Raw genomic sequence first — 27,992 nt, 5'->3', positions numbered from 1 at the left:
TTGGATCCAGAGGAGTCCCTTTACAGACTGTCAGTTCAACAGATCTGCCTACTCATTCGCCAATTCTTCCTCCACCCTACAGTAGCATTGGCTAGCCTGTAGGGCATGTTTGGCTTCCCAAGCAGTCTCTGGTGTTCCTCCATTTATTATTTTATTAAAAAGCAATGCTGAGAAACCTTTCAAAATTATTTTTCACCAGTAGGTGGTGCTGTTAAACACTACACCGAATAGGTTGAACCCCATCCTCAGATCTCATAAGCAAGGAGGGGACATTATAGCGCCACATTTTATTTTCCCAAAGGGCCCTTCTCCCTCTGGTGTGGTGCCCTTGTTAGAATGTTTCAGAGATTCAGAAAACAGGAAGAAACGACTACTGTGACAACAGGATGCTGGACTAGATGGGCCCCTGGTCTGATCCAGCAGGTTAGTCTTGCATTCCTGAGTTTCTGTTTCCTCTCCTTCTAACAACGGCACCACAGATTTGTGCATGCACTGACATATGGTCCTTGGAGGGGCAGCAAACACTCAATGTGGCCAATCTTCAAAAAAAGGTTAGTCCCCTGCAGCACCTCCCACACTATTCTCTAACACCCAGAGCAAATTTTTAGGGGATCCCAGGAGACTTCAGGAAAAGTGGAACCCAACCAGAATGAACACAGTTAACAAACAAACAAACAAACAAACAAACAGTTCATACAAACAGACTGAAACAAAGCAAACCTGTTATAGATGCAGAAGCAGTGGTGATTGGTTGATTTTTATCAGGTTCAGAAACTATTTCATCTGAGACAGTTTGTACATCTTGATGTGATTTATTAACTTGATTGGCAAGAAAAAGTAAAATCACGATCAATCAACAGAAGGGCAAAACATTCTGTTAACTTATTGAAGGAGGGCTATTTCTAGTGGAAGGATTGAAGGACTTGGTCTGAAGAGGACAAATTCCATACACAATGCTTAACATCGCAAAAATTATTGATTGCCATTTCTTACACAATTCTTAGGCTGTAATCCTAAACACACCCAGAAGTCACACTGAACTCAATGTGACTCAGTTCTGAGTAGATATGCATAGGATTGTGCTGCTAGGAGATATCTATATATCTATATATCTATATGTATATTCCTGCGTATAAGACTACTTTTTAACCCAGGAAAATCTTCTCAAAAGTCGGGGTCGTCTTATACGCCGGGTCGTATTTCTTATATGGCGAGTATATCCCAAACTCTATATTTTAACTCGAAAAGTCGGGGGTTGTCTTATTCGGCGGAATATACGATATTTAAAAATGTAAACTGGCCATGTCTGCTAGTATCCATGTTTCACCAAAACCGCTTGACCGATTTTGTTCAAATTTTGACACAGTGCCGCATGTGAATATGAGAGCAAGCCCACACCATTTTCAAAGACAGATGTCACACCTCCGCCACGTAAAACCCCCAAAACGCAGTGTTTCAAAACACACCACTCAGACGAAAATGCATTCTGGGAAAAGAACCAAGTTGCAAACCACCGCCCTCTAGTGGCAGCTACACTGGTACTGCACCTATAAAACATTGCCTCTCAACAGCACCTTGGCTCCCATTTACATACTAGGTTGAAGCCTTTACAGACTAGGTCGAATGCAGGTACTGACTTGCCTGGGTGGGGATTGGGGGGGAGGGGACGGGATAGGTCAGGACACGGTGGGGCCAGTCACAGGGATGACCCGGGGGGTGGAGGGAAGAGGGGGCGTGATACGTCATGGGACAGGACAGGTGTGGGGGGGAATCACAGGGAAAACCCAGGGGTGGGGGCGGGATACATCACGGATCGGCACAGGGTGGAGTCACAGGGATGCACCTGCGTAAACAGAACACACATAAAACGGGGACTCTGAAGGTCAGGGGAGTCTGAAGGGGGACTCTGAGTCTCCATTTAACAGACTGAGCCACAGCAATGCATGGCAGGGCCAGCTAGTTTTAATATAAATTAACTAAGAGGAAACCAATTTAGCTGCAAATGCTAAAAAAGCAACAACATAACAATTTCCTGCAGGTTATTTTACCAGGATCTGTATTTGTAGAGGCATCTTGAAGATCTGCAATTCTTTTTCTTACAGAAGCTAAGTAATGTAGTCCTGCTGAAGAAATAACTGCCTCTGGGTCTAAGAGGGGGGAAACATAATTACTATCCACATCAAAATTAGTAGGGGAAGAAAACTATTTCAATAGGTTTTTTTTGCTAATTTCATTGTCTTAGCTGTACAATTAAAAATTAAGAAAACATAATTCATATTCAATAAAGAGGATTAGAGAAACATTTTTGCACATGTAGGTGTGTTAGGTGAATCCTGCTCTTATATCCATTATACATATAATCACAATTCTACAGATAGGAAACTGATGCCAGGAAATAGTGATTTATTTCAAAATTAATCCACAAAAGCAGTGAATGCATGTAAAGTTATGGCTGACAATTCATTCCAAAGTTCTTTGTATCTACTAGATCATGCTAAATATCACTGTCGTTCAAGATGAATACCACGGGTTGTGTTCCACCTTACTCCTATTCAGAGCAGACCAATAGAAATTAACGGGTATGACTAAATTCATTCATTTCAATGGATCTACTCTAAGTAGGATACAACCCCATATTTCAATAGAATGGACAGGTCATAACTGTTGAAATACTCACTCAGTAAGGAGCCACCATCATTGAGGTCATAGCTGAATTCTGTTTGATTATTCTGAAAGAAGAATAAATATGATTAAATTAATATAGGTTCAACTGCTGCTAACATATTTCAAGATACTAATATTATTTTAATACAGTATGTTTGAGTAAGAAACAGATAAGTGTGCAACTCCTTTCGATTAAGAGATCATATGTGGTTTTCTATAACTTTCTTACAAAATATTATTTAAAATTCGATTTGCTTCTGTGATTCCCATCATCGTTTTAAAATATACCTAGGAAGCATTTGAGGGAGGGAAATTAAATAGGTTTTGTTCTGATTAGTCCATCCTGTCTAGAAGATCTACTAGATACACAATTGAAAAATTATGTATGTTAACATTGTTTACTTCATAGAATAAGTCTTATAATTGTTCTGAGTATAATAATAATTTTATTATTTATACCCTGCCCATCTGGCCAGGTTTCCCAGCTGAGCTGTTGTGTTGGCTGAGCTGTTTTGTCTATATGCCTTGCCTTTTTCTTTCTCTAGAGTTAACTTTAACAGGTCAACATCCAAGTTTGGCTTTGCCTCCTACTCAGAATAGGCAGGAACATGTGGGGCTACCTTTGAAGGTGACCCAGAAACTACAGCTAATCCAGAATGCGGCAGCTGGACTGGTGACTGGGAGTGGCTGCCGAGACCACATAACACAGGTCTTAAGAGACCTACATTGGCTCCCAGTATGTTTCCGAGCACAATTCAAAGTGTTGGTGCTGACCTTTAAAGCCCGAAACAGCCTCGGCCCAGTATACCTGAAGGAGCACCTCCACCCCCATCATCCAGCCCCGACACTGAGGTCCAGCTCCGAGGGCCTTCTGGCAGTTCCCTCCCTGTGAGAAGTAAGGTTACAGGGAACCAGGCAGAGGGCTTTCTCAGTAGTGGCACCCGCCATGTGGAACGCCCTCCCATCAGATGTCAAGGAAATAAACAACTACCTGACTTTTAGAAGACATCTGAAGGCAGCCCTGCTTAGGGAAGTTTTTAATGTTTGATGTTTTATCGTGTTTTTAATATTCTGTTGGGAGCCACCCAAGAGGCTGGGGAAAGCCAGCCAGATGGGCGGGGTATAAATAATAATTATATTATTATGTATTTCTTTGCTCTGGTGGCACTACCCCTGGTTCTTTTTCTGTCCTACCCAGGATCAGACCTATTATTATTACATCAGTGTCATTTCTGCCCAGCCTTTAGCTGCTCTTTTCTCACTATGACTCTCTATACTCTTAAACTGTATAGTTTTTTGTGTTGTTGTTGTTGTTAACCTTTTCACTGGCTGCACCTATCTGTTGTTCTCCCTTCCTCTGCTCCAGAGCTGTTATTGGCAGGACAATGTCACACGAAACCTAAGGAAAAGAAAGTCAGACATGTTCACATGGGTGGTAGCTCAGGCAGACCTATTTACTGAGCACTTGCACTTATTTGTTAGCAGGGAGGTTATATTACAATAAGCTTTGAATCTGATTTCCTCACAGGGTCTTCAAGTTAGTAATTCATTCACCCCACACTTTTCAGTGAATTTTCTCGTTACTTTCCTAACCACAAAAAGTCTGTTTCTTTTTATAGTGGCTTTGTTGCACTAGGGCAAAAGAGCACTTCAATTGTGCAAATCTAAATCTCCCACTATGTGCTTGAATCCCTCTTGCTGAATACCGACAGCTTGGAAGTGCTCGTGAAAGCAAATAATACAGTCAATAAGATAACTGAACAGTGTTCTCGAAGCTATGGACATGAGTCTGACCAAACTGCGGGAGGCAGTGGAAGACAGGAGTGCCTGGCGTGCTCTGGTCCATGGGGTCACAAAGAGTCGGACACGACTAAACAACAACAAGATAATTACGAGTCAGAATTGCTGTATCACTGTACCTTTGCTTGCTCTACAATATCATTTGAAACAGTGGAGCCATCTTGTTGAAAAGTCACAGTTCCTTTCTTCCTTTCTTGCTTCTCTTTGATCTGTTTCTTGACACGCCTCCTCTGCCTATTATTACATTAGCATTTTAACAACATTCTGATAATTCTCTCTTTGTATTTAGGCAAATAGCAAAGTCCATCAACTGAGCAACCTAGGGATGGCACTAGTGTTAAGGGACTCGTAGAAAATACAAATACCACCTGGTAAGCCTCTTTATATGTCCAGGTGTTCCCTGAGAATAGACTCATCTGAAAACAGCAGCAGGCAGCTGGGAAGTGGCTGTTTTATTTACTTTTACCGCTTAATACCATAGTACAACAGAGATACAGGAGAGATACAAAAGGAGGTTCCCATAGGGTTGCAGAGTGCAGTGTCCCAGGGCATTGTGGGATATTTTTGAATGATGGTTTCCCCAATCCAACTGACTGGTGCGAGGGGGCCCAAGGCATGTGCCCGTGCTGGTAGACCATGAAACTGGACCATAAGACCCTGCCTGCCTCTCCCTGTGGTATTTCGCACGGTGAATTGTGCCTATGGAGGTTTCAATATTTGATAGAATTACTGTGAGTAGTTCCTCTCCAGACTCGTTAGGGATCAGAGACAACTCCCACACTTCTTAAAAGAAGCAGGGAACTTGTGAGGCTAAAGCCTCCTTCTTTAAAACAAAACATGTAAAATAACAACAGAGAAACAGGACTGATGCTTAGCTTGGTGGGCTAAAAGGAACAAGGGACAGCAAACCAGAATTTATGAAGTTTCTGTGGATCCTAATCCAGACTAGAGTCAGTTTGCTATCTTGCCTCTGATTTGGCAGAAGAAACCACTGTTTCTGAACCAGTACAACTAGTTATTATATTTGTTTTGTAATTTATTATCAGCCCATAGTTACTGCCTTTTTCTTACGTTAAGTTCACCAAAACTGATATGATCACATTTAGATAGACTGGTATGATCAAGTACTATTTGTTCTTACCTTTTTTTATTATTCATATCTTGTCTCACTTCACGCGGTTTAAAGTTAGCTTTTAATAGCTGAATCTTTTCAGGATGGTCTTTAACCCCAAAGTGGGGGACTTGGACAACCTGGCGGCTTTGCTCAAATGCAATGAGATTTTGAAGTGGGATGAGTTTTGGTGTTTGAAACTGTTTAGGAAAGAAAGCAGAATTTGATGATTATGTGAATAATGTATTTTTCCCAAATTGGATGATGACTTTGAAAAGCAGAAGAGTTCAGACTCTGATAATACTGAAAGACTTCCACTAATGTAAATGGAAACAACAATCAAAGGAAGGAGTAATATTTATTAAGACTTACTTAATTCTTATGCACATCTTTTAAAGCAGAGATGGAGACTCTGTGCCCCTCCAGGTGTTGCTGGATTCCAGCTCCCATCAGCCATAGCCAACATGGTCATTGCTCAAGGATAATGGGAGTCAAAGTCAGTGACATCTGGAGGGCCACCAATTCCCCATCCCTATTTTAAAGGAAAGGTTAAATTATTTAATTAAAATATTTGTAATTTCTTAAGTTGATATCCTCCAAAGGATGCCCAGCAGCAGACAGTTCAGTAATAAAAATACAAATGAAAATAAAAACATAACATCTAAAAACAACAAAAAATATAAAACATCTGAAGCAAATTTTCAGAATGGATATAACCAAATCATGTGTCTAGACAGGCTGACCGAAACAGAAAAACTTTCAAAAGAAATCTTTATGCATGCTTATATAGAATCAATTACCTTGGTGAGTGGAGGTAAATTAGTGTGAAGCAATGGCATTCCTGTCTGCGAAAAGGAGTCTATGGAATCAAAGTTCTTTTCCGAAAGTTTAGTGGGCGGCATAGCAGATGGATGCTTGTATTGTGAGTACGGCTTCAGATAAAGCAAAGGAATCTGTGCAAAATTTTGGTAACTTTTATGCAAGGGAATCCCATTGTCAACCAGTGGCTTCTCTGCCTTTAGATGTGCATGAAGGTGTTGTGAAGGCGCCATATTTTCTTTTTTCTCATATTCATCCAAATTAACATGGTTGGAATGACCCTTATTTACAGTTTCTGACCAACGACCTGTCTGCTCTTGTGAGCGCATTAGAACTTCGTGATCATAGTTGTTCAAATTTAGGTGTTCTGTTGTTCCTTTGTACTCTGGCATCTGTACACCTTGAGGATTCTTCACCAGAGGAGGAGGTACACCCCAGGCTTCTCTTTGTTTTGGGAATGGTCCATTGAAAACTTTTGGGGTTTTTACTGGACAGATATTGAGTGGCTGGAACTGAAAGTCAGGTTTAAGTTTAAGCAAAGGAAGCCCACTTGCATTATTTAAGGGTTTTGAAACTGGAATAAGCTTAGGTATCTTCTCAGCATTTAGGGAAACTGATAATAAAGGTAATGGTCTGGCTGGAACCTGATGAAGCAAGTTTTGAAATGGTGGAATCTGGGTTGTTCCAATGGTCTGGCCCTCTGGTAAGCTTGAAGAATCACTGATGTGCAGTGGATTCTAAATGAGAGAAAAATATACTATCACAAGGTGAACAGACATTGGCTTAATGTAATAGATGAAGACCCTAAACCAGCGTTTCTCAACCGCTGTTCTGCGGCACACTAGTGTGCCGCGAGACGCTGGCTGGTGTACCGTGATGTGCGGCGACGAGAAGGGCGATTTGCATTGTCACGTGCCTGGCGGCCGCCAATAAAGAAGACTAACCCGCCGGAAAGGAAGCCGGCTGGGTCACGACGCGGAGCGAGCGCAGCTCTCAACAGCCACCACCACGGGAGGGTGGTTTTAGACAAATTTAAAGAAGCTGGCTGGGATGAGCTCAACCTGAAACTTGCTGAGCATAGGATTGTGCTGGCAGAGAAATCAGCGGCTTGTGAAGCCTTATTACAGGAGATTGCAACCAACACAGCAATTGGCAAGTGTTTCTTACAGTCATAATTATATAGTCAATATAGGGCGGCACAGAGTTAAATTTTTTAACTTTTTTAATGGTGGTGTGCCTCGTGATTTTTTTATGGAACAAGTGTGCCTTGGCCCAAAAAAGGTTGAGAAACACTGCCCTAAATGAATTATAACTTTACATTTAAAAGTGCAACTCTCTACTTACTGAAGTATCTCCATTATGACTTTGATAATGCAAGCTGTTTTTCTCATGAGAATTGGTGTTTTTCTTAGTGACATCACTACTGTTTTCTAGAGCTGTCATTTCTTTTACTGGCAAGTCATGTGTTACAAGTTTTGGAGGAGCCCTATTAACATCAGTGCCACCAGTGTTTGAAGCCTGGTTTCTTCCCAACTGAAAGGACTGTGACTGCTGCATCTGCTGTGACATATTTGGCAAGTTGGCAAATGATGATCCTACTACTTGCATGAGGCTCATAAAGTTGATCTGCTGCAGCTAGAACATAAACCAAAATCATGATTGAAAAAACCACGAGTTCATAATATTCTTATTCTATTGCACTGACTCATCAAAGTGCAGTTATCTAGGAATGCAAAAGTTTCTATATTTTAGTGAAATAATACCAGCTGAATAATACCAAGCATTCTGCTCAGGAATATCATATTTTTACAAGCACAGTTTTGTCTTGTGCAATTATTGTAAGTACTTTATTGTAGATGCAGAATTTTCACCAATATATGAATAAATGAAACAGTACAGTCTTGCATTTACCGTACTTCCAGGCTTTTGGTGTTCGGGAGCCGAAATGTTCTAAAATGGAGGTGTTCGAGAACCAAGGTTTGACTGTACTTAAGAGTGTGGAGTGTACCCATCCGACCCACTCCCAAGTGGGCTGCCGCCAGCTCTAACCCAACCTCCTAACATTCAGCAGAGCATTGGAAAGAAGTTCCTATGTGCATACAGCTGAAAGTGCCTACAGAGACCCCTGATCCCATAGGATTCATGCAAATGCGCAGAGCACAGGCAAATATTGCAAGGACAGTAGCCACAGTCCCCCTCCCTGCATTAAACAAACAAATATGTGGGGAGGTGAGTATTTCAACCCCTATCTGTGTCTGCCCCAAAAGCTGCCCAAGTACCATATGTAACCCACTTTGAGGAACAGCATGATGAATTAGTGAATTGTACATAAACAAACAAGGAACTTATTCTCCTATAAGTGTTTCAGACATGTCTCCCAGAAAATTCTAGCAGGATCTGTAGCACGTTTTTATAATGAGTTTTTTTTTACCTGAACCAATTTAAACATTTCATCTTGCAGCATTTGCCTAACAGCATCTGAAACGTTTGGTGGTTGTTCCGTCGGTAAAGTAGTGTTAACTTCTTCATTCTTTGGAACAAGAGGACTACTTGGAAGAACACTTGACACTGCAGTGAAAGAAGCCCGTCCATCTGAGACCGCAAGCTGTATGCTGCAGAAGCAGAGGAGAAATATACCTGAGACAAACTAACTTGTAAAATACCTAGATTCTGATCACTTCTCATAAATACTCCTAATCTGATATAGTGTTTGCCCCCAAATCCTTCTACTGCTGGACCCAGTAATTTTGGCCATTTACAGGAATATCTAGATGTGGCTAAGAGTTTTGTTTTGTTTGACAGCTTGTCATTTGTATACTTAACACAGTAGACTAGGTACTACTAGTCTAATTTTAGTGATTTTTCTCATTAACAATTAGAAATGTGCTTATAAATATACAATCAATGTCATACCATGCTGTCTTTTATAGGCTCAAAATGGCTAATAGTTTTTTCTTTAAAGCATATTATCTACAAAATTGCTACTTTAATCAACCACTGTGAAAAAGACAGAAAAAGTAGGCTGTACTTAAGATACTTGATCCTTAATGCTGATAAGACATGAGATGTTAAATGAGTATTGACACCATAGCTGCCAAGTTTTCCCTTTTCTCGCGAGGAAGCCTATTCAGCATAAGGGAAAATCCCTTTAAAAAAGGGATAACTTGGCAGCTATGATTGACACAAGGAAATGGAGTTCAATTTGGAATTTAGTACTAGTAGTACTTCCTAGAATACCTAGCAGTTCCTTAAACCTCTACCAACCTAAAATCAAGTAGATAGTTCCTGTTTAGAATGTGTGGCCTGGTAGACACAATCCCCTGCCTTGAGTGCCACTGACATTGAAAAGCAGGTTATCTGGCTGACCCCTTATGAATCCAGGCTCAAAAGTAAACTGAATTGCTCAGCCACCACCTGTATGCAGTACCAGACAACAGGGTGCAAAACTTAATGAAGCAGCCAACATATCTTTAATTATAACTTCAACTTTTCACATCAAATGGCCAGAAGTGTTATTATAGATAAGGTGACAGATGACCTTATGCCTAATATTTTAAAAAAAGCTTCTTGGTTTCTTTTACCTAGAAGTTTCTGACTTCATTTCAGGGCAAAATGAGCATGGAATGTTATTGGGAGTTGTCTCGCATTTTGTACTGTAAATACTGTAGAGAGAAAATATACATCAGGATTTTTTCATCACGTAAGGTATATTGATTTGAATACATGTCAATTATTTTAAGAGAAGTTATACTTCTTTGTTCCTTTGATCCTACTTAAAACACAATCGGCCAATTCAGAGGGTGCTTGCTGGCTCCACATATTGAAATGGGGGTGGAATGTCTCTATTATGCCATATGCTCATAAAAGCTGGCCTGCTTTGTTGGTTCAAATGAAGTAGTTCTGTTCAGACTAGTGCAACTGTGCACTCCCTAATTCTCTTCTAGATTGCCACCCACTTCATTGCCAAAGCTCTGAAGGCAATTTTGGGAGGGACCCTGGGAGAGGAAGTTCTGTTGGCAAAGTGGAAGTCCTTACACAAACAGAAGGACTGCAACTTTCACCACAACATCTGAAGGAAAGTGACACAATATGGTGTCCCAGGAAACAGAATTACTGAAAGTTCTAATAAAATCAGAGGAAGGGGTAGAGGAGGGAAGGGAATCTCCACGAGATACACAGTTCTTTGTACACAATTAACTGGATTTTTTTTGGACTGGGGCCCTTGCAAACAAGGAAGTAACCAATAGCCGAGATACCAAAGCAAAAAGCTGTCTTTTGAGCACCCTTCCAATAATTTTTGTGCTAGGTCGTTGTTGTTTTTCAAAAAATCAAGTTTAGATTCATGTAAATTTGCAGTAGTCTGATAAAGCTAAACTGCACTTTTAAGTAACACATCCTTTTCTTTGATGATGAATTCAATGTCAGGTATCTAAACTTCCCTTAAACTAGAAATAGTTAAAGCAAAATTTTATTTTATATTAAATTAAGGATATAATTTCTCTCACTCATCCAGCTTGGTAAATTTTTCCTCCAATGTTTCCGTCAGTGGATCTTCTTGTGGATATTCAACATCTGATACAGACGGCTGCTGTAATAAATAAAAAAAGGCTTTAAAGTGCATTTGAGCATGTTAGCATGCAATTACCTCACATAAACACCTTATTTAAATCTATAAAGTCCAATGGTGACTGTTGGGTCCTTACGGCTCCCGCTGAGGAGTGCCCAGCACTAGAAATGTGTTCGGTTTTCTTTGCTCCTAGTGGTGGGGAAATTCTTAAGACCTGGTTCAAGACCCAGAAGGAGCAGAAAAAGGTGGTGGGGGTGGAGTGGGAAAAGGAGGAGCTGCTGAGGTAAAAAAATGAGCTTTTTTGTTTTATATGGTTAAATGGAAAGTATCCAGGTAAAACTCAGGAGAGAGAGGAAAAAACAGAAGGTAAGGTTACTCAGTGAAGATCCCAAGGAGGATGTGCTCTGAGCTGACACAGGAAACAGACTGAGCCTCAAAACACAGAGAAGAGCAAATACTTTGACGATTAGGTATTTTTTGTTTGCAAGCTTTAGGGCATGCAATGCAACCTGCTTAGAGACCTCTGGCAACCATGAGAGAATGTAGATATGTACACGTTCAAGTGAAGATATTTTACTCATTGCTGTGGTAACTTGCCTCTTTCTTTCGTTGTACCGATTTAATGCTGACAGAAATGGTAGGACTCTTTGAAACTGCAAACGGATCTTCATGATGCTCTTTAAAATAAAAGGCACATAAAGAGAAACTAAATTACTATGGGGACAATCCAGTCTATTGCCATCCCTTCCCAACTGTAAACACCCCTGCTCCATGCAGATTATCAACTGATTATCTCCTAAAAGTGTGTACAGTGGTACCTCAGTTTATGAACAAAATTGGTTCCGGAAATGTGTTCGTAAACCAAAGCGTTCATAAACCGAAGCGAACTTTCCCATTGAAAGTAATGGAAAGTGGATTAATCCGTTCCAGACGATGAAAAACACCCCCTAAAGCAGCAATTTAACATGAATTTTACTGTCTACCAAGGCCATTGATACATAAAGTGAAGGCAATAATCAATGTACTGTACTATAAAATAATGAAGACAGTATTGTAGATGAAAAAAATTACTGTGTAACGTTTATTTTCCTTACCTAACTTTGGGGCTGGGCTCGGGACACAGCCACGGAAGCGCTCCGATGCCTTCGTGGAGGCAAACTGCGGGGAAAGGACCCTTTCCCCGACGCAAGTGCCCTGCGCTGTGGCCACGTCTCATTCAAGGCGGCTGAGAAAAGCGTGGGAAACCTGGGGTGTGTGTGTTTCCCTTCGGAAGCTCTTACCTCGCGCATAGAAAAGGGCTCCCAGCAGCAACAGCGGCTTCATGGTGGAGCTCCCTGCTGCAGCCCCTGCACGACACAGCCCCTCCCCTGCTTGGTGAGTGGCGAGAGGCTTGGCAAGTCGTTTCGCTGCACGGTGGCGCCCGCGGCTCTCCGTCCCTCTCTCCCCACAGTGCCGGCCAGGCGACCTTCCTCCTCCTCAGAGTGGCCGCCACCACCATCAAGCGCCAGGACTGGCCTGGGTGGCTCGCGGTGCGCCTGGCTCTGGTTGGAGCAGCGGCGAAGGTGGAGAGACGTGGCAGGAGCGCACCGGCGAAGGCCCGGCCTCACAGAGGGGTCGAGAGAAGCGAGGCCGGGCCTTCACCGTTGCGCCCCTGTGGGGTGGAGAGAGACGTCGGCACGAGGTCGAGAGAAGCAGCAGCAGCCGCCGCTCCAATCAGAGCCAGACGCACCGCGAGCCACCCCGGCCAGTCCTGGCGCCTGGTGGTGGCGGCGGCTGCTCTGAGGAGGAGGAAGGTCGCCCGGGCCGGCACCTCGGAGAGGGACGGAGAGCCGCGGGCGCCACCGTGCAGTGAAATGACTCACCAAGCCTCTCCCCGCTCACCAAGCAGGGGAGAGGCTGTGTTGTGCAGGGGCTGCAGGATGAAGCGGCTCCACCATGGTCTCCACCATGAAGCGGCTTGGTGGCGTCCGCCTGCCTCCTCCTCCGCAGCCGCTGTTGCAAGCCGTTTTCTACGCGCGAGGTAAGAGCTTCCGAAGGGGACCCCCCTCCCGGGTTTCCTGCGCTTTTCTCAGCCTCCTTGAATGAGACGCGGCCGCAGCGCAGGGCACTTGCGTCGGGGAAAGGCTCCTTTCCGCACAGTTTGCCTCCATGAAGGCATCGGAGCGCCTCCGTGGCTGCGTCCCAGTTCCGTGGAGGCCTCCATAGGCCTCAGAAACCTCGCGTTACTTACTTCCGGGTTTCGATTGTTCGTAAACCGAAAGTTCATAACCCGAGGTGTTCGTAAACCAAGGTACCACTGTATATTCCAAGGCCCGTGGGACCTGCTACAAAATATCCTAAGAACGCTCATGTTTCATGGCCTGGAGCAGGAACCTGGTAGTACTGTTCTGGCTGCTTGTGGGACAGGGTATTTCAGGAGTGGGGAAGGAATAAAGAACACTTCCTATTTTCCTTCTAGCTCTCCCAAGCCTCCCCCTCAAACCTACCAGTAAATACTTTACAGTGATACAGTGGGAGCAGGGGCACATAGTTCTGAAAATGACACTAAATCCCCCCTACCATTTACTAGAAATTGTCAAGGACTTCCTCTGCCCTTTATTTTCCTTCATTCCACTTCCTTTTAACTGACATATGAACAATATGGGCCTCCAATTGCTCTCAGCCATGTTTTATATTTTCATAATGGTTGCAGGGACCATCTGAAAGTGCTGTGAGAGCCACTATTTGTAAGCAACTGGCTTAGGCTTTAACTATAGATAAAAAGCATAGCTAGAGGCTGAATATTAGAGTATGAATTATGGAGAAACAGCAGGCTTTTGTATTATTCTAGCAGTTGTACTAGTACCAGATGGGAGGGGTACAAATTAAAAATTATTATTATTATTATTATTATTATTATTATTATTATTATAGCAGATATATAGGTCTTTGTTATAGGAAGGTATTGTATTAAAATTTGTGTAAAATAGCAGATTAATATCATGTATGCGGATATCTGTAGAATTATAAGGTAAATGACCCCTGACAGTTAAGTCCTGTCGCAAACGAGACTGGGGTTGCGGTGTTCATCTTGCTTTACTGGCCGAGGGAGCTGTTTCTTCGCAGTTTTTCCGGGTCATGTGGCCAGCATGACTAAGCCATTTCTGGCGAAACCAGAGCAATGCACGGAAACGCCGTTTACCTTCCTGCTGGAGCGGTACCTATTTATCTACTTCCCCTTGGACGTGCTTTCCAACTGCTAGGTTGGCAGGAGCTGGGACAGAGCAACGGGAGCTAACCCGTCGCGGGGATTCGAACCGCCGACCTTCCGATCGGCAAGCCCAATAAGACTCAGTGGTTTAGACCACAGTGCCACCCACATTAAAAAAAAGAATTATTTTAATTAACTTAAATTTAACTAACCTTCATTTTCAGATGTCGCATCTTCATTTGATATGTATCCCCCTATTTCTTCTGTCAGAAGTTTGACAAGATTTCTTCCTTCAATCTCCACACCATGTGTCATAGGATTATCTTTGAAATTAATTTCTTTCTTCTCAGACTGCTTTTCATGTAAGGTCCTATACATGGGGAAAAGATTGTAAGAACTGAAGACTTCAGACTGTAAGCCTTTCTTAGCATCATGCTCCAGCTCCTGACATTCTAAGCTCTTACATGAAACCGAACAATTATTACCCTGGAAGACTTTCAAAATGTTCGCCCAAGGCATGTCCATCTTGGATACCAAATGGAGTCCCAACTGATGGAGAATAGCCTGTATCCACACTGATGTCTTTCTCTAGTTTGGCTATAATAGCTGAAGTACTTGCATACTGTTTGTGTCGTTTCTAAACACAAAACAAAACAGAACACACATATAATTTCTATGTTAATACATGTCTAGCAATAATGTTTCATCACCAACAATGCCCCACAATCTCTCTATATATATTAATGCCTTTATCTAGCAAGGAAGATCTGCCTGCCTAAGGAGAATGGTGAGCATGCAACCAATTTGGATCCACTGAACTGGATGTGGACTTCTGATAGAGATTCCCCACTGTGGCATTAACAGTGGAGTGCAACTTGCTATATGCTACTAGATCTAGATAGAAGTTTGAAGTTTATGTCCCTCCCATATCAATTTTGTTCCTGCGAGCATGTTATGCTTGACAGATTTTTCTCAAGTACGTACTTCAATTAACTGTATCTTAAATAATATATTCTGCAAGTTAATAAAGAAAATTATCAAACTTGTTCTTTATACACAGCTTTGCTCTAGTTATTATTAAACTTCTCAAATTAAATGGAAAGCAATGAGTCCAATGGCCAAATTGTTCATATAGTACTGTATTTAGATAATTAGAAATATAACATGTCAAAACTTTAATTACATAAATACCATAGCCCTAGTATTTCTCTCAGGTCTTCAAGGCAGTCAAAGTGCATCACAGAAAGAACTTGTATGTTTATGGAATGTCTGTGATTTCCTAGCAACGGCACTATAGGCAGTTACTTCACATTCTAAACACTCAGCCAGCATAAAAGCATGTTAAGCAATCAACAACAAAGGAAGTATGACAGCATTTGCTATTAGCATTTTGAATTATATTTCAACACTGAGGCATTCACCTTAAATACGTCTCTCATGAAATATGTGATTATCCACATTGTCTCCTAAAGATATAGCTGAACATTATAGTATTTTCATGTTCCTCATCCCTGTTGGTGACTCCGCTTTCCTTCTTTATAAATACTAATTTTAGAATCCTAGAATTGTTGGATTAATAGATTTGGCAGGTACCCCAAAGATAATCTAATCCAACCTCCTGCAATGCAGGAATCTCAACTACAGCATCCATGAGAGATGGCCACACAACCTCTGCTTCAAAACATCCAAGGAAGGAGAGCCTTCAGAGGGGAGGCCTGTTCCACTTTCTAACAGCTCTTACTCTCAGAAAGTTCTTTCTGCTGTTCAGTCAGCATGTGTTACCTTGTGCTACACTCTCAAGATGGAACAGGGCTTAATACATGCAACTGGGAACATACGAGAACATTGTACAGACAGTTTAGCACAGCGTAGGCAACCTAAGGCCCATGGGCCACAAGCACATGGTGGTCATTTAACCAGTCCACGAGCTGCCCCCTAACTGAGCTGCCTGCTCGGCGAGTTCCTGCGTGCAGCGTGGCGACTCGCTTCTGCAGTGCCAGAAATTGCGTCTGCACATGCTCAGATGCCGAAAATCTCATCTGCGCAGGCACAGATGCCAGAAATCGTGTCTGCGTGGACACAGACGCCGGAAATCACGGCCGCGCACGCTTTTGCGTGCACGTGATCCGGCCCACAGAGACATCTCCAGTGGAGTGAGCCGGCCAGGCGAGGTAAACCTTGCTGACCCCTGGTTTAGCACATCATAATTTCCTATCACTCCTGGGGGGGATGGGGAATTGTACCCATATTTCCAACACATCGCAAGAACTATGTGCATTAGTTGCTCCAAGTGTTGCCGACTGGACAATTAGAAGTCAGCTCATTGTGGGATCTGGTAGGAGTGTGGATTCTGAAAGGACCCATGTCCAATTCATACATCAGTCCAGGAAATGCAAGTCTGATGAGTCTGCTTCATGAGTCACATTTGCTAAATTCATCCCCCACCCCGACAGAGAAATGAGTCCAACTGAATTCAATGTTGTTTACTCCCCAGAAAGTGTGAATAGGTTTGCAGTCTAAATACGGCAGAGTGTGGAACAAACAATAAATTAAAGCCCCCCCAACTACACTACAGCTTAGAAAGTGCTTTCCCCCCTTAATACATACAAAGAGTTGGGGAGAAGTATGAGTGACTGTATACATTGTTGCTCACAATGGATATTATTAATGAGGTTCTTACACTTGGGGGAAGTTACATTTAAAATAAGATATATAATGCAAATATTCCTGAGGCAAGTATTTGGAGTTAGGAAATGTCCACTCTAAATTTGTGGCCTTTCTGTATCCAGATTTTATTTGTACAGTACATTGATGCATATTAGCTAGCAACCAAACCTGGTGGGTTTAATTTCTATTACTTACCCAAAGATGGACATTTTGATTTTGTGATTCATTGGAGAAATTTTGTTCTAAAAGCCACAATGATGTAAGTATGGCAGATGCAGATGTTTTTACGTGCATCATTGGCTGGCATTCCTGAAATGGCGCTGTGGAGATGGGATCATAAAGCAGTCTTCTATCAGACCATCTGATCATCCATTCAAGTAAGCGAGCTACGTTGTTAAATTTAAAGTTCATGTCTGGAGTTGGTTCTGTTCTTTGTAGAATATCGGTTACCTGAACTGCTTTGTAGATATATCTATGAACAGGAGCTGTTTGGGGGGAAGAAGTTTGTTCAGACAAACACTGAGTTAATACAGGTGCAAGAGTTTTTTCTTTACAGGAACCCTGTGCACCATAAATTGATTGCTGGCTTAGACCAAATAATCCTCTTCTTGCAGTGAGTCTCATCACTGAGTCAGAAACAGAAGTCTCAAGCACAGCTGGTTTATTAGAAACCTTTTTCTTATCATCACACAAAGGATCCAGATTAGCAGCACTGGGATCAAAAACAGGAGCGTAGCAAGAACCAGCCCTAAAAACATGTTGGCCTTTATTTCTGATCTGTCGACGTTTCAGTGTTGTATGAACATCAAAAAGGAAAGAGTTGAGTTCATGTTCCCTAAGGAGTGTGGAAAAGCTCATCAGAAAAGGAATTGTAGAGTCTTTATGATTGATCAGATCTCTTTCAAGCATGTATGTTAAAAAGAGATCTAAAAACTTAACGTATTCATCATCATCACGTTCAAATTCCCATTCACCGACTAGAGGCAAAACATGCTGATTGGTTAAGTCTTTGTAGTTCTCTTTTACAATACTTTTTCCTTCTACATTTAAGTCTTTCAGCTTTTCAGCACTTCTATCGTATCCAGTCAATTCTCCTGCACAGTTGGACACTTCTCTACAAGAAATCACAACAAATAGATTAGAAAGGGCAATCAGCTAACAAATAACCTATTTTTTCTTGAAAAACCCCACAAATTAAATACATAAATGCAGATTTTCTGTTTTCAATACAGGTAACGTAACTGAAAAAGTCTTATCTAGCCATTAAAAAGATCACCAACCTTTTAAAAAGATCACCAACCTTTTTGGACCAGTAGGGACATTCAAAATTTTGATAATCTGTGTGTGCCAGCCACAAATGGCTGCCATGAGGGCATGGCATAACATGTAACGTGAGTAGTCATTGCTGCTCCCTCCACCCTGAGACAACCATATGCATGCTGTGGAAGTTACTTATGTCCTACTGGTCCTGACTGTAGAGATCATATAATATTGACTCACAGCTGTCCATGGAACCACAGGTTAATTCTGTGTCCAGGGCGGCTGCTTATCAGCTCCATCTGGTACACAGGCTGAGACCCTACCTGCCCGCAGACTGTCTCACCAGAGTGGTGCATGCTCTAGTTATCTCCCGCTTGGACTACTGCAATGCGCTCTACGTGGGGCTACCTTTGAAGGTGACCCGGAAACTGCAATTAATCCAGAATGCGGCAGCTAGACTGGTGACTGGGAGTGGCTGCCGAGACCACATAACACCGGTCTTAAGAGACCTACATTGGCTCCCATTACGTTTCCGAGCACAATTCAAAGTGTTGGTGCTGACCTCTAAAGCCCTAAACGGCCTCAGTCCTGTATACCTGAAGGAGCGTCTCCACCCCCATCATTTAACCCGGACACTGAGATCCAGTGCCGAGGGCCTTCTGGCGTTTCCCTCACTGTGAGAAGCAAAGCTACAGGGAACCTGGCAGAGGGCCTTCTCAGTAGTGGTGCCCACCCTGTGGAACGCCCTCCCATTGGAGGTCAAGGAGATAAACAACTACCTGACATTTAGAAAACACCTAAAGGCAGCCCTGTTTAGGGAAGTTTTTAATCTGTGATATTTTAATGTATTTTGGTATTGCTGGAAGCCGCCCAGAGTGGTGGGAGAAACCCAGCCAGATGGGTGGGGTATAAATAATAAATACTGTAATAATAATAATAATCAAATACACCCACCCACCCATGCTGTTGCTGTCTAATAAAAACAGGCAGAATTTCCCAGCACCTGGTAAAATATAAAGCAACAGTAGGCGTTGTAACTCTCCAATGGTTTGACTTCATCCCCAAAGGCGCACTCTTCCAATGTTTCCTGAGATGGGTACCAACAAGTGGCACTCCTCCTCAAATTTAGAAATCCCCTTCCAAAATCCTATTAAAAGAAAAAACACCCCCACCCCTGCCAAAAAAACCATGAGGGCCACCAACCTGGTAGCCACAGGTGCCGCATTAGCAATCCCTACACTATTAGAATACCAGATGAAAATGGTCCTGCACCAATTAGAGGTACCTCTGGTTACAAAGACCTCGGGTTACAAACACTTTGGGTTACAGACTCCATGAACCTGGAAGTAGTACCTCGTGTTAAGAACTTTACCTCAGGATGAGAACAGAAATTGTGCGCCGTTGGCACGGTGGCAGCAGGAGGCCCCATTAGCTAAAGTGGTACCTCAGGTTAAGAATGGTTTCAGGTTAAGAACAGACCTCCAGAACGTATTAAGTTCATAACCAGAGGTACCACTATATAGTTGTCAAACTAATGTCAACTCCATATGGAATCACAATTGTTAATTGAAACTGAAAGTATTATTAAATATACCTTAATATGATCATTTCATAACATTTTTTAATGTCTTTCTGGTAGGGAAACAACATTTTTCAATCAATAGAGGCAGACAGTAAACTCACACAATGTTGGGCAGGCTAAAAATAAAATAAATAAATAATAATAATAATAATAATAGTTACTACTACTACTCCGCTGATTTTCTCAGACACTGATTGAGCTACAGAAGCAGAATTGCTTGTCACTATCCAATACACCCCTACCTGGGAATACACTCCACTGAATACAGTGCAGCTTATTTCCAATTAAACACGCGGAGCAGTTACATTAGACTTTTCTCAATTGCCCAAGTATTTACTTGCTATGGAGGGCTGGAAGGTGAAATGAACTATATTCAGTAATATCATAAACTCATACTTGTGATGTTCTTGCATCTGAGAAGAAATGTGCCTTCTTGTTTCTTCCATCTGCAAAGCTTCTGAGATTGAGTCTGCTGTTTCAGCATCACTATAAACCTGAGAGTTTCCCAGATCTGAAATTGTGCTTCTGCTTAGACTAGTCCCCAAAGAAAATCTATCATAGCAATAAGCTCCAGGATCTTGTGTCTCCTCTTCTGGTGGCTCCCAGATGCTTCTTTGATGGGGTCCTATGTTCCTTATCACACGCTTTAATGTTTTCATACTCACTTTGTGCGAAGCCTGTATTACAACAGACATTATTTCTTCATTGTTGGGACCTAATCAAAGAGACAGATTTGTTACTATGCTATTTCTACAGAGACTACAGTATATGTAAACAAATACATACAAAATGCCTTTCAAATAACATATGACCCTTTGAACATTTCCACCCTTTGAACACCCCACCACTTTCCAAGGAAGGGATGGTTTTTTTGTTTGCTGTGTGTGTGAATAAAAATGCTGGTAAGTTAGCTTTCCACTTTGTTTTCCTCATCACCACTAATGGTACCTTTGACTATGCAGTGTCTAAGTCGCTGGTGCAGAGCATTATATTTATCTCTTAATGGGACTCTTACATCATCAGGGTTTGGAAATGCTTTCACCAAAATTTCTGCCACCTGTACAAAAGAACAATGTCAAGATAATTTTAAGCTACTTAACATAGATTCTGGAATGTCTACACACAACAACAAACATGAAAAAGAAAATATTAATAAAGGAAGCTAAACTCTGTAATCCCCTATAATTTCTGATCTAGGTAATATTACCTTTTTGGTTGGTGGCAATTCTCCAGTAAGGCTTAAAATGATATCCTGTACAAGTTCTTCAACATTCATGAACCTAGCAAAAGGGAGCATTCGGCAAGCCCACTCCAATGCACTGAAAGAGTGTTCAACTATACAGGCATCAAATTCAGTTGTCTTACATTCCTAAAGAAATAACACAAAGCAAGAGGTCTAAAAGTCTCAAACTACCTGTGATGGCAGCAGACCTGTTTGTTTAAACCTAGGTATGTCCCAATAACATATAAAATATGGAATTGGGTTCAAGTCCCAACTTTAGGAGCAAAAAGGAGAGCATGGGTTAGGAAAACTAAACTCTCCCCCTCCACAAGCTTCCCTTGCTCCACATTTCCCACCAGTGGTACCTCGGGTTAAGTACTTAATTGGTCCCCGGGTGCCATTCGCACCCCAAAAAGTACTTAAACTGAGTGGCGATAGTGCGTGTGCTTGAAGCGCCGATAGATCGCTTCTGTGCATGCGTGAAGTGCGCAGGTCCCTTTTGCGCATGTGCGTGCTGCGGAACCCGGAAGTAAACACTTTCGGGTCCGCGGAGAACTTAAACTGAAAGTACTCAAACCGAAGTGTACTTAAACCGAGGTATGACTGTACTCAACACTAGAAGCGAGTTCAACTGGAAGATACATGAGCATGTTCTCCATTTCTTTTGGGTCCTTGAGAGATGTGTGCAGCTTCTCACCTGGCTAGCCCCAGGCCAACTGAGAGGACATGCCTGAAGACTTGAAGATATTCTTCAAATCTGCTGCTTCTATGCCCCATCCCCTCAGAAAATTTAGAGGAAGGGCTATAGCTCAGGGGAATAACATCTGCTTTGAATGCAGAAGGTGCTAGGTTCAATCCTCAGCATCTCCAGGTAGGTTTGTAAGAGACTACTGACAATAGTGAGCTAGATGGACTACTGGTTTCACTCAGCATAAGGCAGCTTCCTAAGCATGCCTGAGAGTGCAGACTGTGGACAGAGTTCAGCACTGCTACAAACTCTGCTTTGGCTTTTAAAACTGGACACATACACCCATTTTACAAGTGAGTGGGGTGGATCTGGGGTAAAACTAAGACGTCAGCATTGTATCTATATTCTGAGCCTCAGTCTTGGCTTTTTTGAGCACAAACATGTCATTTATAAGATGGCCATTTAAGAGCAATGTAAAGATGACAGCCTATGATGTTAAAGTTCTATACTATTAATATTACCTTCTGATTTTCCAAATTCTCTCTTGCAGTTTGGTACCGTCTGCAACTGTCAGATAATCTTTCACGAACATGAAACATCCAACACAATGCGCATAGTTCTCTAAAGCATGCTGTGAGAGGAAGCCAGAGAGATAAAGTTTTGATCAAGCAAGAGAACAGGAATGTTGTAAAATAAGTATAAATTATCTACATTTTCACTAAAAATCATTAACTTATAAGTGGCAGTATCTAAAAAAAAGTTGTTTTAAAAAATGATATTTGCTCACAGACTGTTGTAGCAGCATGTTTTGTCAAAAAGCTTCAATTGGAAATACTAATTTCAAGAAGTACATTCCTCATCCTATGGGCAAGTAATATTTGATAGACTTTCCCGAGGGAAAAGACAGGATTAGTACATAAAAGATAACGTTTTAGGTGATAAAAGTTGTCCATTACACCTTCCAGGTTCTTAAATAAATCTGACCACATTCCCAGATTTGGGGTAAATTAAAGTAGCCTAGAAACTCCTATAGCTTATAATGGTGTGTTCATGTTGGAATCCAATTTTGTTTCAGGTGGCATTTCATCAAGGGAGAGGAAATCCAAATGTTTGTCTGCAAAATTCACATTGATCAGACTACATTCACTTTAGATGTCCGCAGGAAGCTTCATGAACTTCTGTTCAGCACTGTTTCATGACATAAGAGCCCACAAAGAAAAAATGCTTCTTTACATGTGGGGACTGAACTTGCTGTGCTTAGCAAGAGGTTCCTTCTAACTTTGATGAATACACCCTTAAAGTACTTCTAGTAGACAGACCTGTCTACTGATTGAGAGTCAACATGAAAAGAACTGGAGCTAAGAATCTGACTCTTTGTTTTTATACTCTTTTTAGCAACAGGTCAAATACTATATTTAGAACATCATTTTCAAGTCTTAGGAGAACAAAGGTAGCTTTCACAGTAAGTGATCAGTAAAATGGCAAGGAGTTGGAACAAAGGGTCTTTGCTATTTTCTAGGCTCACTGGCTAGACTAGTAGACAAATACCTTCAGAACGCAGGGTGGGTGTTTCAAAGGACCATTGTGAATAGGCATTGCCACGCCAACTTGACCTTTTACTCTGTTTTCTCTAGATACAAACCTATAGTTTTACATGAAACACTGTCAAGTCCATGATCACCAGAAGAAGTAGGCCTTAAGAACACCGTATGACATTTAGAATAATTAAGCAAATTTTCTGGAAGAGCACTTAATGAGGGAAGAGCACCTTTCTTGCGAATCTGAAAGTGTGAAAAAAAGCAAAGGTTACAAGAGAACAATTTAGATAAACAAGTGTTCCTGAAAAGTCAGAGGTGTTATGTGTCTCAAGTTCTCATTTCTGGGATGTCTAGACAGTGTTACATGTCCCTCAAGGAGCATTTTCATTTAGGTTACATGGATGCTGACTAGGCCGGAGACAAAAAGGATTACAAATCAACAGGTGGCTTTCTCTTTATGTTTGAAAATGGTCTTGTTTACCAGGGCAGTTACAAACAAGGACCTGTAGCTTTTTCTTCCACAGAGTCAGAGTACATAGCTGCAACAGAGGCATGCAGAAAACTGGTCTGGATTGACCAACAGACTATGGACTTTGGGTTGTTTGGGGAGAAACCTGTCTGATTGATGGAGCATATCCAAAGCTATTTGTAATTATCTCAAAGCAAGAAGTTTCATGCAAGAACTAAACACATTATTAGGATGAAATACCACTATGTGAGCCAGGTGATATAAGATGAACTTGTTGAATTGGCACACTGTCAAACCAAAGAAATGACAGCCGACATTCTCACCAACCCCTACCAGAAGAGTTTCAAGAACCTTCTCGTCAAGATGGGATTCTTGGTGGTTCATTAATTTACATGCATTGTTATATTTGCCTGGGAAGGGGTTTATGAGATAATCAGCCTCATATAACCAACTTGCTTACATTTGATTGATGAATGAAGGGGTAATGCATGAACAGTATGCTGTCTTGCCAGGCTTAGTTAAGTCACTCCCCTATACCTTGGGAGGAAAAGTTAACAAGGTTTATCAAGCTTTTTGTTCCCCCATCATTCTACCATGTGAACTCTGACATGTAATTGGGCTGGGCTGGTTGCTGCAAGCTCAGACTGTATGGTTTTCTACAAAACCATCTTTGTGTTTCTATGCAAGTATTTTAGAAACATTCATCACTTTTGAATCTATATTTTACTGCCTGTGTTTTCTGAATGCTGTATGGAAAAGCACATGAATCTGACCTTTGAAGAATTTGTAAGTAAGCCATTTTTAACTTACCAAACGTATGGTCTCTTTCTAAGCTAAGGACAGAGAGGAAATTTGGAAGCAACTTAGAAGGGGATATTTTAAAGGTCTAACAGTCTATAATTACAGGCTTTACTTTGCTGCATATTTTATTTTTAAATCTCTGCTGGGGTTCTCTCACCAAAGAGTTCTTCCCTCAAACCTGGATCTAGGCAACCAGGAATTCTCCTTTATATAACATTTTTTCCCTTTTCCAACCAACATTTAAAGCTCCAAATATCCGAAAGAATTGCCTCCATACCTACAGACCCTCTTGAGTGCCGAGATTGGCAGAGGGGGCCCACTTGGTATTTTCTCTGCCTTCAGAGGCTTGAGGGCTGGCAGCCCGGGAGAGGGCATTTTCTGTGGTGGCCCCTAAGCTGTGGAACTCACTTCCCACAGAGGTGCATGTGCACTTCATTATACACCTCCCATCAAATGCTAAATCTGCATCTCTTTACCCTGGCTATTGACACTTGAGGTGCATTTTATAGATTCCACCTTACATTTATTTCATAAAAATTTATTCACCACATAAAGTGGTTTACAAAAAGATAAAACAATAAAATCAATAAAAAATCACAACCATACTTAGAAGCTTACAAAAGTTAGTTATTATCAGTTATAATAAAAGTTTAAAGCAATTTCATCAGTATACCTTTTGCATTATTTTCCGTGCCCGTTTCAGCTGTACAATATACCACTGAGCAGCAGGGAAAGAACAGTTAGCTGCCCGAAAAAGAAGAAGAATTCGCTGAACAACTCCAGACACCTTCTGCCGACAAACTCTCTCCATTCTTAATGCTAAATCAATGTGTTCTTCCTAAATATTGCAAAATTAAAAGGGGATAAAGGGTATGACAATGAACAATGAAAATGACGAGTGTAATATAGATTCTCCACTCATTTATCTCCACCCTAACCCTTTTTCTATACTTATGGCTAGAATTCTAAGAAAAGCTTAATGGGCTCCCCCCCAAAACACACACACACCAAAAGCAGGATGGTTTCAAAATCCAAAAGCAAAAGAAACAACTAATTCAGGTCAAGTGTAGACAAAATAGAAGAAACAATCATATGACTTCTAAATATACTTACTTCACCAGGAAATGATGGTTGAGGACAATATAAGGGTGGTGCAGGAAGATATAAGCCATCAGGCACTAAACCACAAAACTTTCTGCTCAGGTCCTTAGCAGAGCCCACCAAAAGTTGAAATGTCTCTGACAGTATGTCTGTTTCTGCCATAACAGCTGCTTTCAGTATTTCTTCTATTGAACTAAAAATTACATTTACATCTTCCTCTTCAATAGGATCTAAAGACAGACAGCAGACGAAGTAATAAAGGAAATGCATTAATAATGCTTCCTATCAATGCTGGGGGATAGTGGGACCCTATAACATAACCACCATGGGCTCAAACAGCAGTTTGCTAATACTAATCTCTGGATATGACTTTGCAAGTAAGATGAAAACCAAGGTGATACAATGCCCCGGATGCTCCAGCAGGATACTGTGGTTAAGGGTATCAAAAGCTCAGGTAGAAGAAACAGTCACACTCCTCCTGTCTCGTCTCTCTCCTGATGAAGGCAATTCCTCAGGGCAACCAATGATGATTCAGTCCCAAATCTGAGCCTGAACCCAGAATGAAATGGATCTATTCTAGACAACTCGCTTCCTCCAGAAACATCTGTAGATAGATGCTCTGACATGACCCACTCCACCTTATTCCAAAACGGAGTGTTAGCATGTCCTTGACAGCTGCTGCATTCCATTGGGTCCAGGGCTGGCTTTTCAATGAGTGGACAGAGTATTGCTTCTTTCAAGACTGTGGACACCATGCCATCAATATATCGCCCAGGCCTACTGCTATCTTACAAAGTTCTATATGCATGCATGAGGCAATCTCTGAGTATGTGCATGGTACCCCTTGCTTGCACGCAGATTTGCCATATTGCAACCTATTGAGATGAAAAAAACTTTACAAGTTAAGATTACTTCATATAATTTTTTTGGCTAGGCTAGAGCCTTTCTTCCATACAGCTATGTGAGTCCCACATGAAGACTGCCATACTACAGTCCAAACACAGATCTCCCATCTCAATGAGAATTGAATCATAGTTCTTATAAAAATGCAGAAGAGTGGAAAGGAATAACATGGACACGCAGAAACTCTGTATAGATAATTAAACAAATGGCATTCACATTAGCATCTCTGGTCATTCCCTGATCATGGAAAAGGGTGGATATTTGCATGAAATCATAGCATTTCCACAAATGTGTTAAAAAATAACTTCAAGAAAATGAACTCAGATGTATAAATTCCACACCTGTGAACTGTTTGCATTTGGGATCTCCTTCATTTGATGTTTCACTGTTGATTGGCTTGCCCAAAAAAGATTGTAATTTTTCTTGAAAGATTTGTGTTGGAGTCAAGTGCAATGGCATGCAGAATTCTACTTTTTGTGACCTGAGAGTGAATCAAGAAAAAGAGATTAGCTTATCTCTAACTGTTGCTCTCTGAATGACTTTTGTGCTGTCATATATGGGATCTATGGAAGTACAGTGACAATTCAAAAAGCTTAACAGGCACAGAGAACATCTGTACTGTGTTATGATATGAAGGGCTTTAGGACAAATTCTTTCCCACTTGGTATTTTTGATACTATCAAATAAATGGTGGATGCAGATACTGCATAATTGGTGACCAGAGGGCTAATGACTGCTTTTCTCAACTGATGTTACAATTACTGCAGCTATCAGCTAGATGCACCACCATTGGAATTATAGAATGGAAGGCACCACTGTCACTATCAAGCTATGTCCATCTGGCACTCCTGGGAACTATGCCTTTCAGTTAATGGATGTAAATTATCTGTCCTAATCATTCCACCACCCAATAATACTGCACTCCTTGCAGAGCCCTCCTTATCTCTATGTGAAAGAATCAGGTTGAGGGAAGGAGTCAAAGGAGCAAAGAGCATATCTTTTTCCAAATGTCCAAATCACCAACACAAGACAATGTATAGGTATTAATTATTAATTTTATTGTAAATAGTAGATATTATATGTCCATAACATGATAAATAACAAAATAACACTGCAGCATGCAGTTCTGTAATTTATACACATACAACTTACGTTGGGAAGCCACTGCTACTTTGACAATACAGTTGATAAGCCACCCCAACTGAAACAGCCATTTTCCAGTCTCCAAGTTTATGTGCTAGCCACACAGCTTCCGGAATTAGTCCAGCAACAAGCAACAAATCAAGAGCATATTCAACTGTCCAGACGCTCGAGAGACCATGGTCCCTAACTGCATTGGTGACTATGGAGTGCTGCAGTGGAACAATACGAAGACACCTGTCTAAGATACAAAGGAAGTTTATTAGTTATCTATGTTTGCTTTGTTGTTAACTGATTCCTGTATGATTTCCAAATGAGTTCTACCCATCTTTAAGTAGAAAACCCCCTGAGTTCCAACTGAATTACTCCCAAAGAAGTGTGAATTACAGTCTTCATAATGCAATGTATCATTCAGACCATGCTTTTCATGGGAATTACCATGACTCTTGATTTTTGCTGTTCTTCCCTTT

General features: G+C 41.4%; 1 protein-coding gene across 10 annotated transcripts in view; it reads right to left on the bottom strand.

Annotated features, from left to right (window-relative positions):
- Nucleotides 1–27,992, bottom strand: part of CPLANE1 (ciliogenesis and planar polarity effector complex subunit 1) — a 57,264-nt gene that overhangs the window by 11,371 nt on the left and 17,901 nt on the right. For 6 of the 10 annotated variants that reach the window (XM_035100551.2, XM_035100550.2, XM_060280320.1 and 3 more), the window contains 24 exons: nt 27,535–27,763; nt 26,724–26,863; nt 25,492–25,709; nt 25,052–25,216; nt 23,213–23,351; nt 22,092–22,201; nt 20,868–21,029; nt 20,609–20,717; nt 20,057–20,375; nt 17,014–17,932; nt 14,637–14,788; nt 14,364–14,521; nt 11,559–11,638; nt 10,900–10,982; nt 9,976–10,056; nt 8,826–9,006; nt 7,739–8,029; nt 6,376–7,131; nt 5,606–5,775; nt 4,584–4,698; nt 3,983–4,063; nt 2,678–2,729; nt 2,049–2,147; nt 721–819 (listed from right to left, as the gene is read on the bottom strand). In XM_035100551.2, the coding sequence (XP_034956442.2) occupies nt 721–819; nt 2,049–2,147; nt 2,678–2,729; nt 3,983–4,063; nt 4,584–4,698; nt 5,606–5,775; nt 6,376–7,131; nt 7,739–8,029; nt 8,826–9,006; nt 9,976–10,056; nt 10,900–10,982; nt 11,559–11,638; nt 14,364–14,521; nt 14,637–14,788; nt 17,014–17,932; nt 20,057–20,375; nt 20,609–20,717; nt 20,868–21,029; nt 22,092–22,201; nt 23,213–23,351; nt 25,052–25,216; nt 25,492–25,709; nt 26,724–26,863; nt 27,535–27,763 (4,908 nt within the window). The remainder of the gene's footprint in view (nt 1–720; nt 820–2,048; nt 2,148–2,677; nt 2,730–3,982; nt 4,064–4,583; nt 4,699–5,605; nt 5,776–6,375; nt 7,132–7,738; nt 8,030–8,825; nt 9,007–9,975; nt 10,057–10,899; nt 10,983–11,558; nt 11,639–14,363; nt 14,522–14,636; nt 14,789–17,013; nt 17,933–20,056; nt 20,376–20,608; nt 20,718–20,867; nt 21,030–22,091; nt 22,202–23,212; nt 23,352–25,051; nt 25,217–25,491; nt 25,710–26,723; nt 26,864–27,534; nt 27,764–27,992) is intronic. The other 4 variants (XM_035100554.2, XM_035100557.2, XM_060280319.1 and 1 more) reach the window with 3 other exon arrangements.

This window comes from Zootoca vivipara, chromosome 11, assembly GCF_963506605.1.
Source record: "Zootoca vivipara chromosome 11, rZooViv1.1, whole genome shotgun sequence".
Taxonomy (NCBI): Eukaryota; Metazoa; Chordata; class Lepidosauria; order Squamata; family Lacertidae; genus Zootoca; species Zootoca vivipara.
Note: the sequence above shows the minus strand (reverse complement) of the source record. Positions and strands in the feature narration are given on the sequence as shown.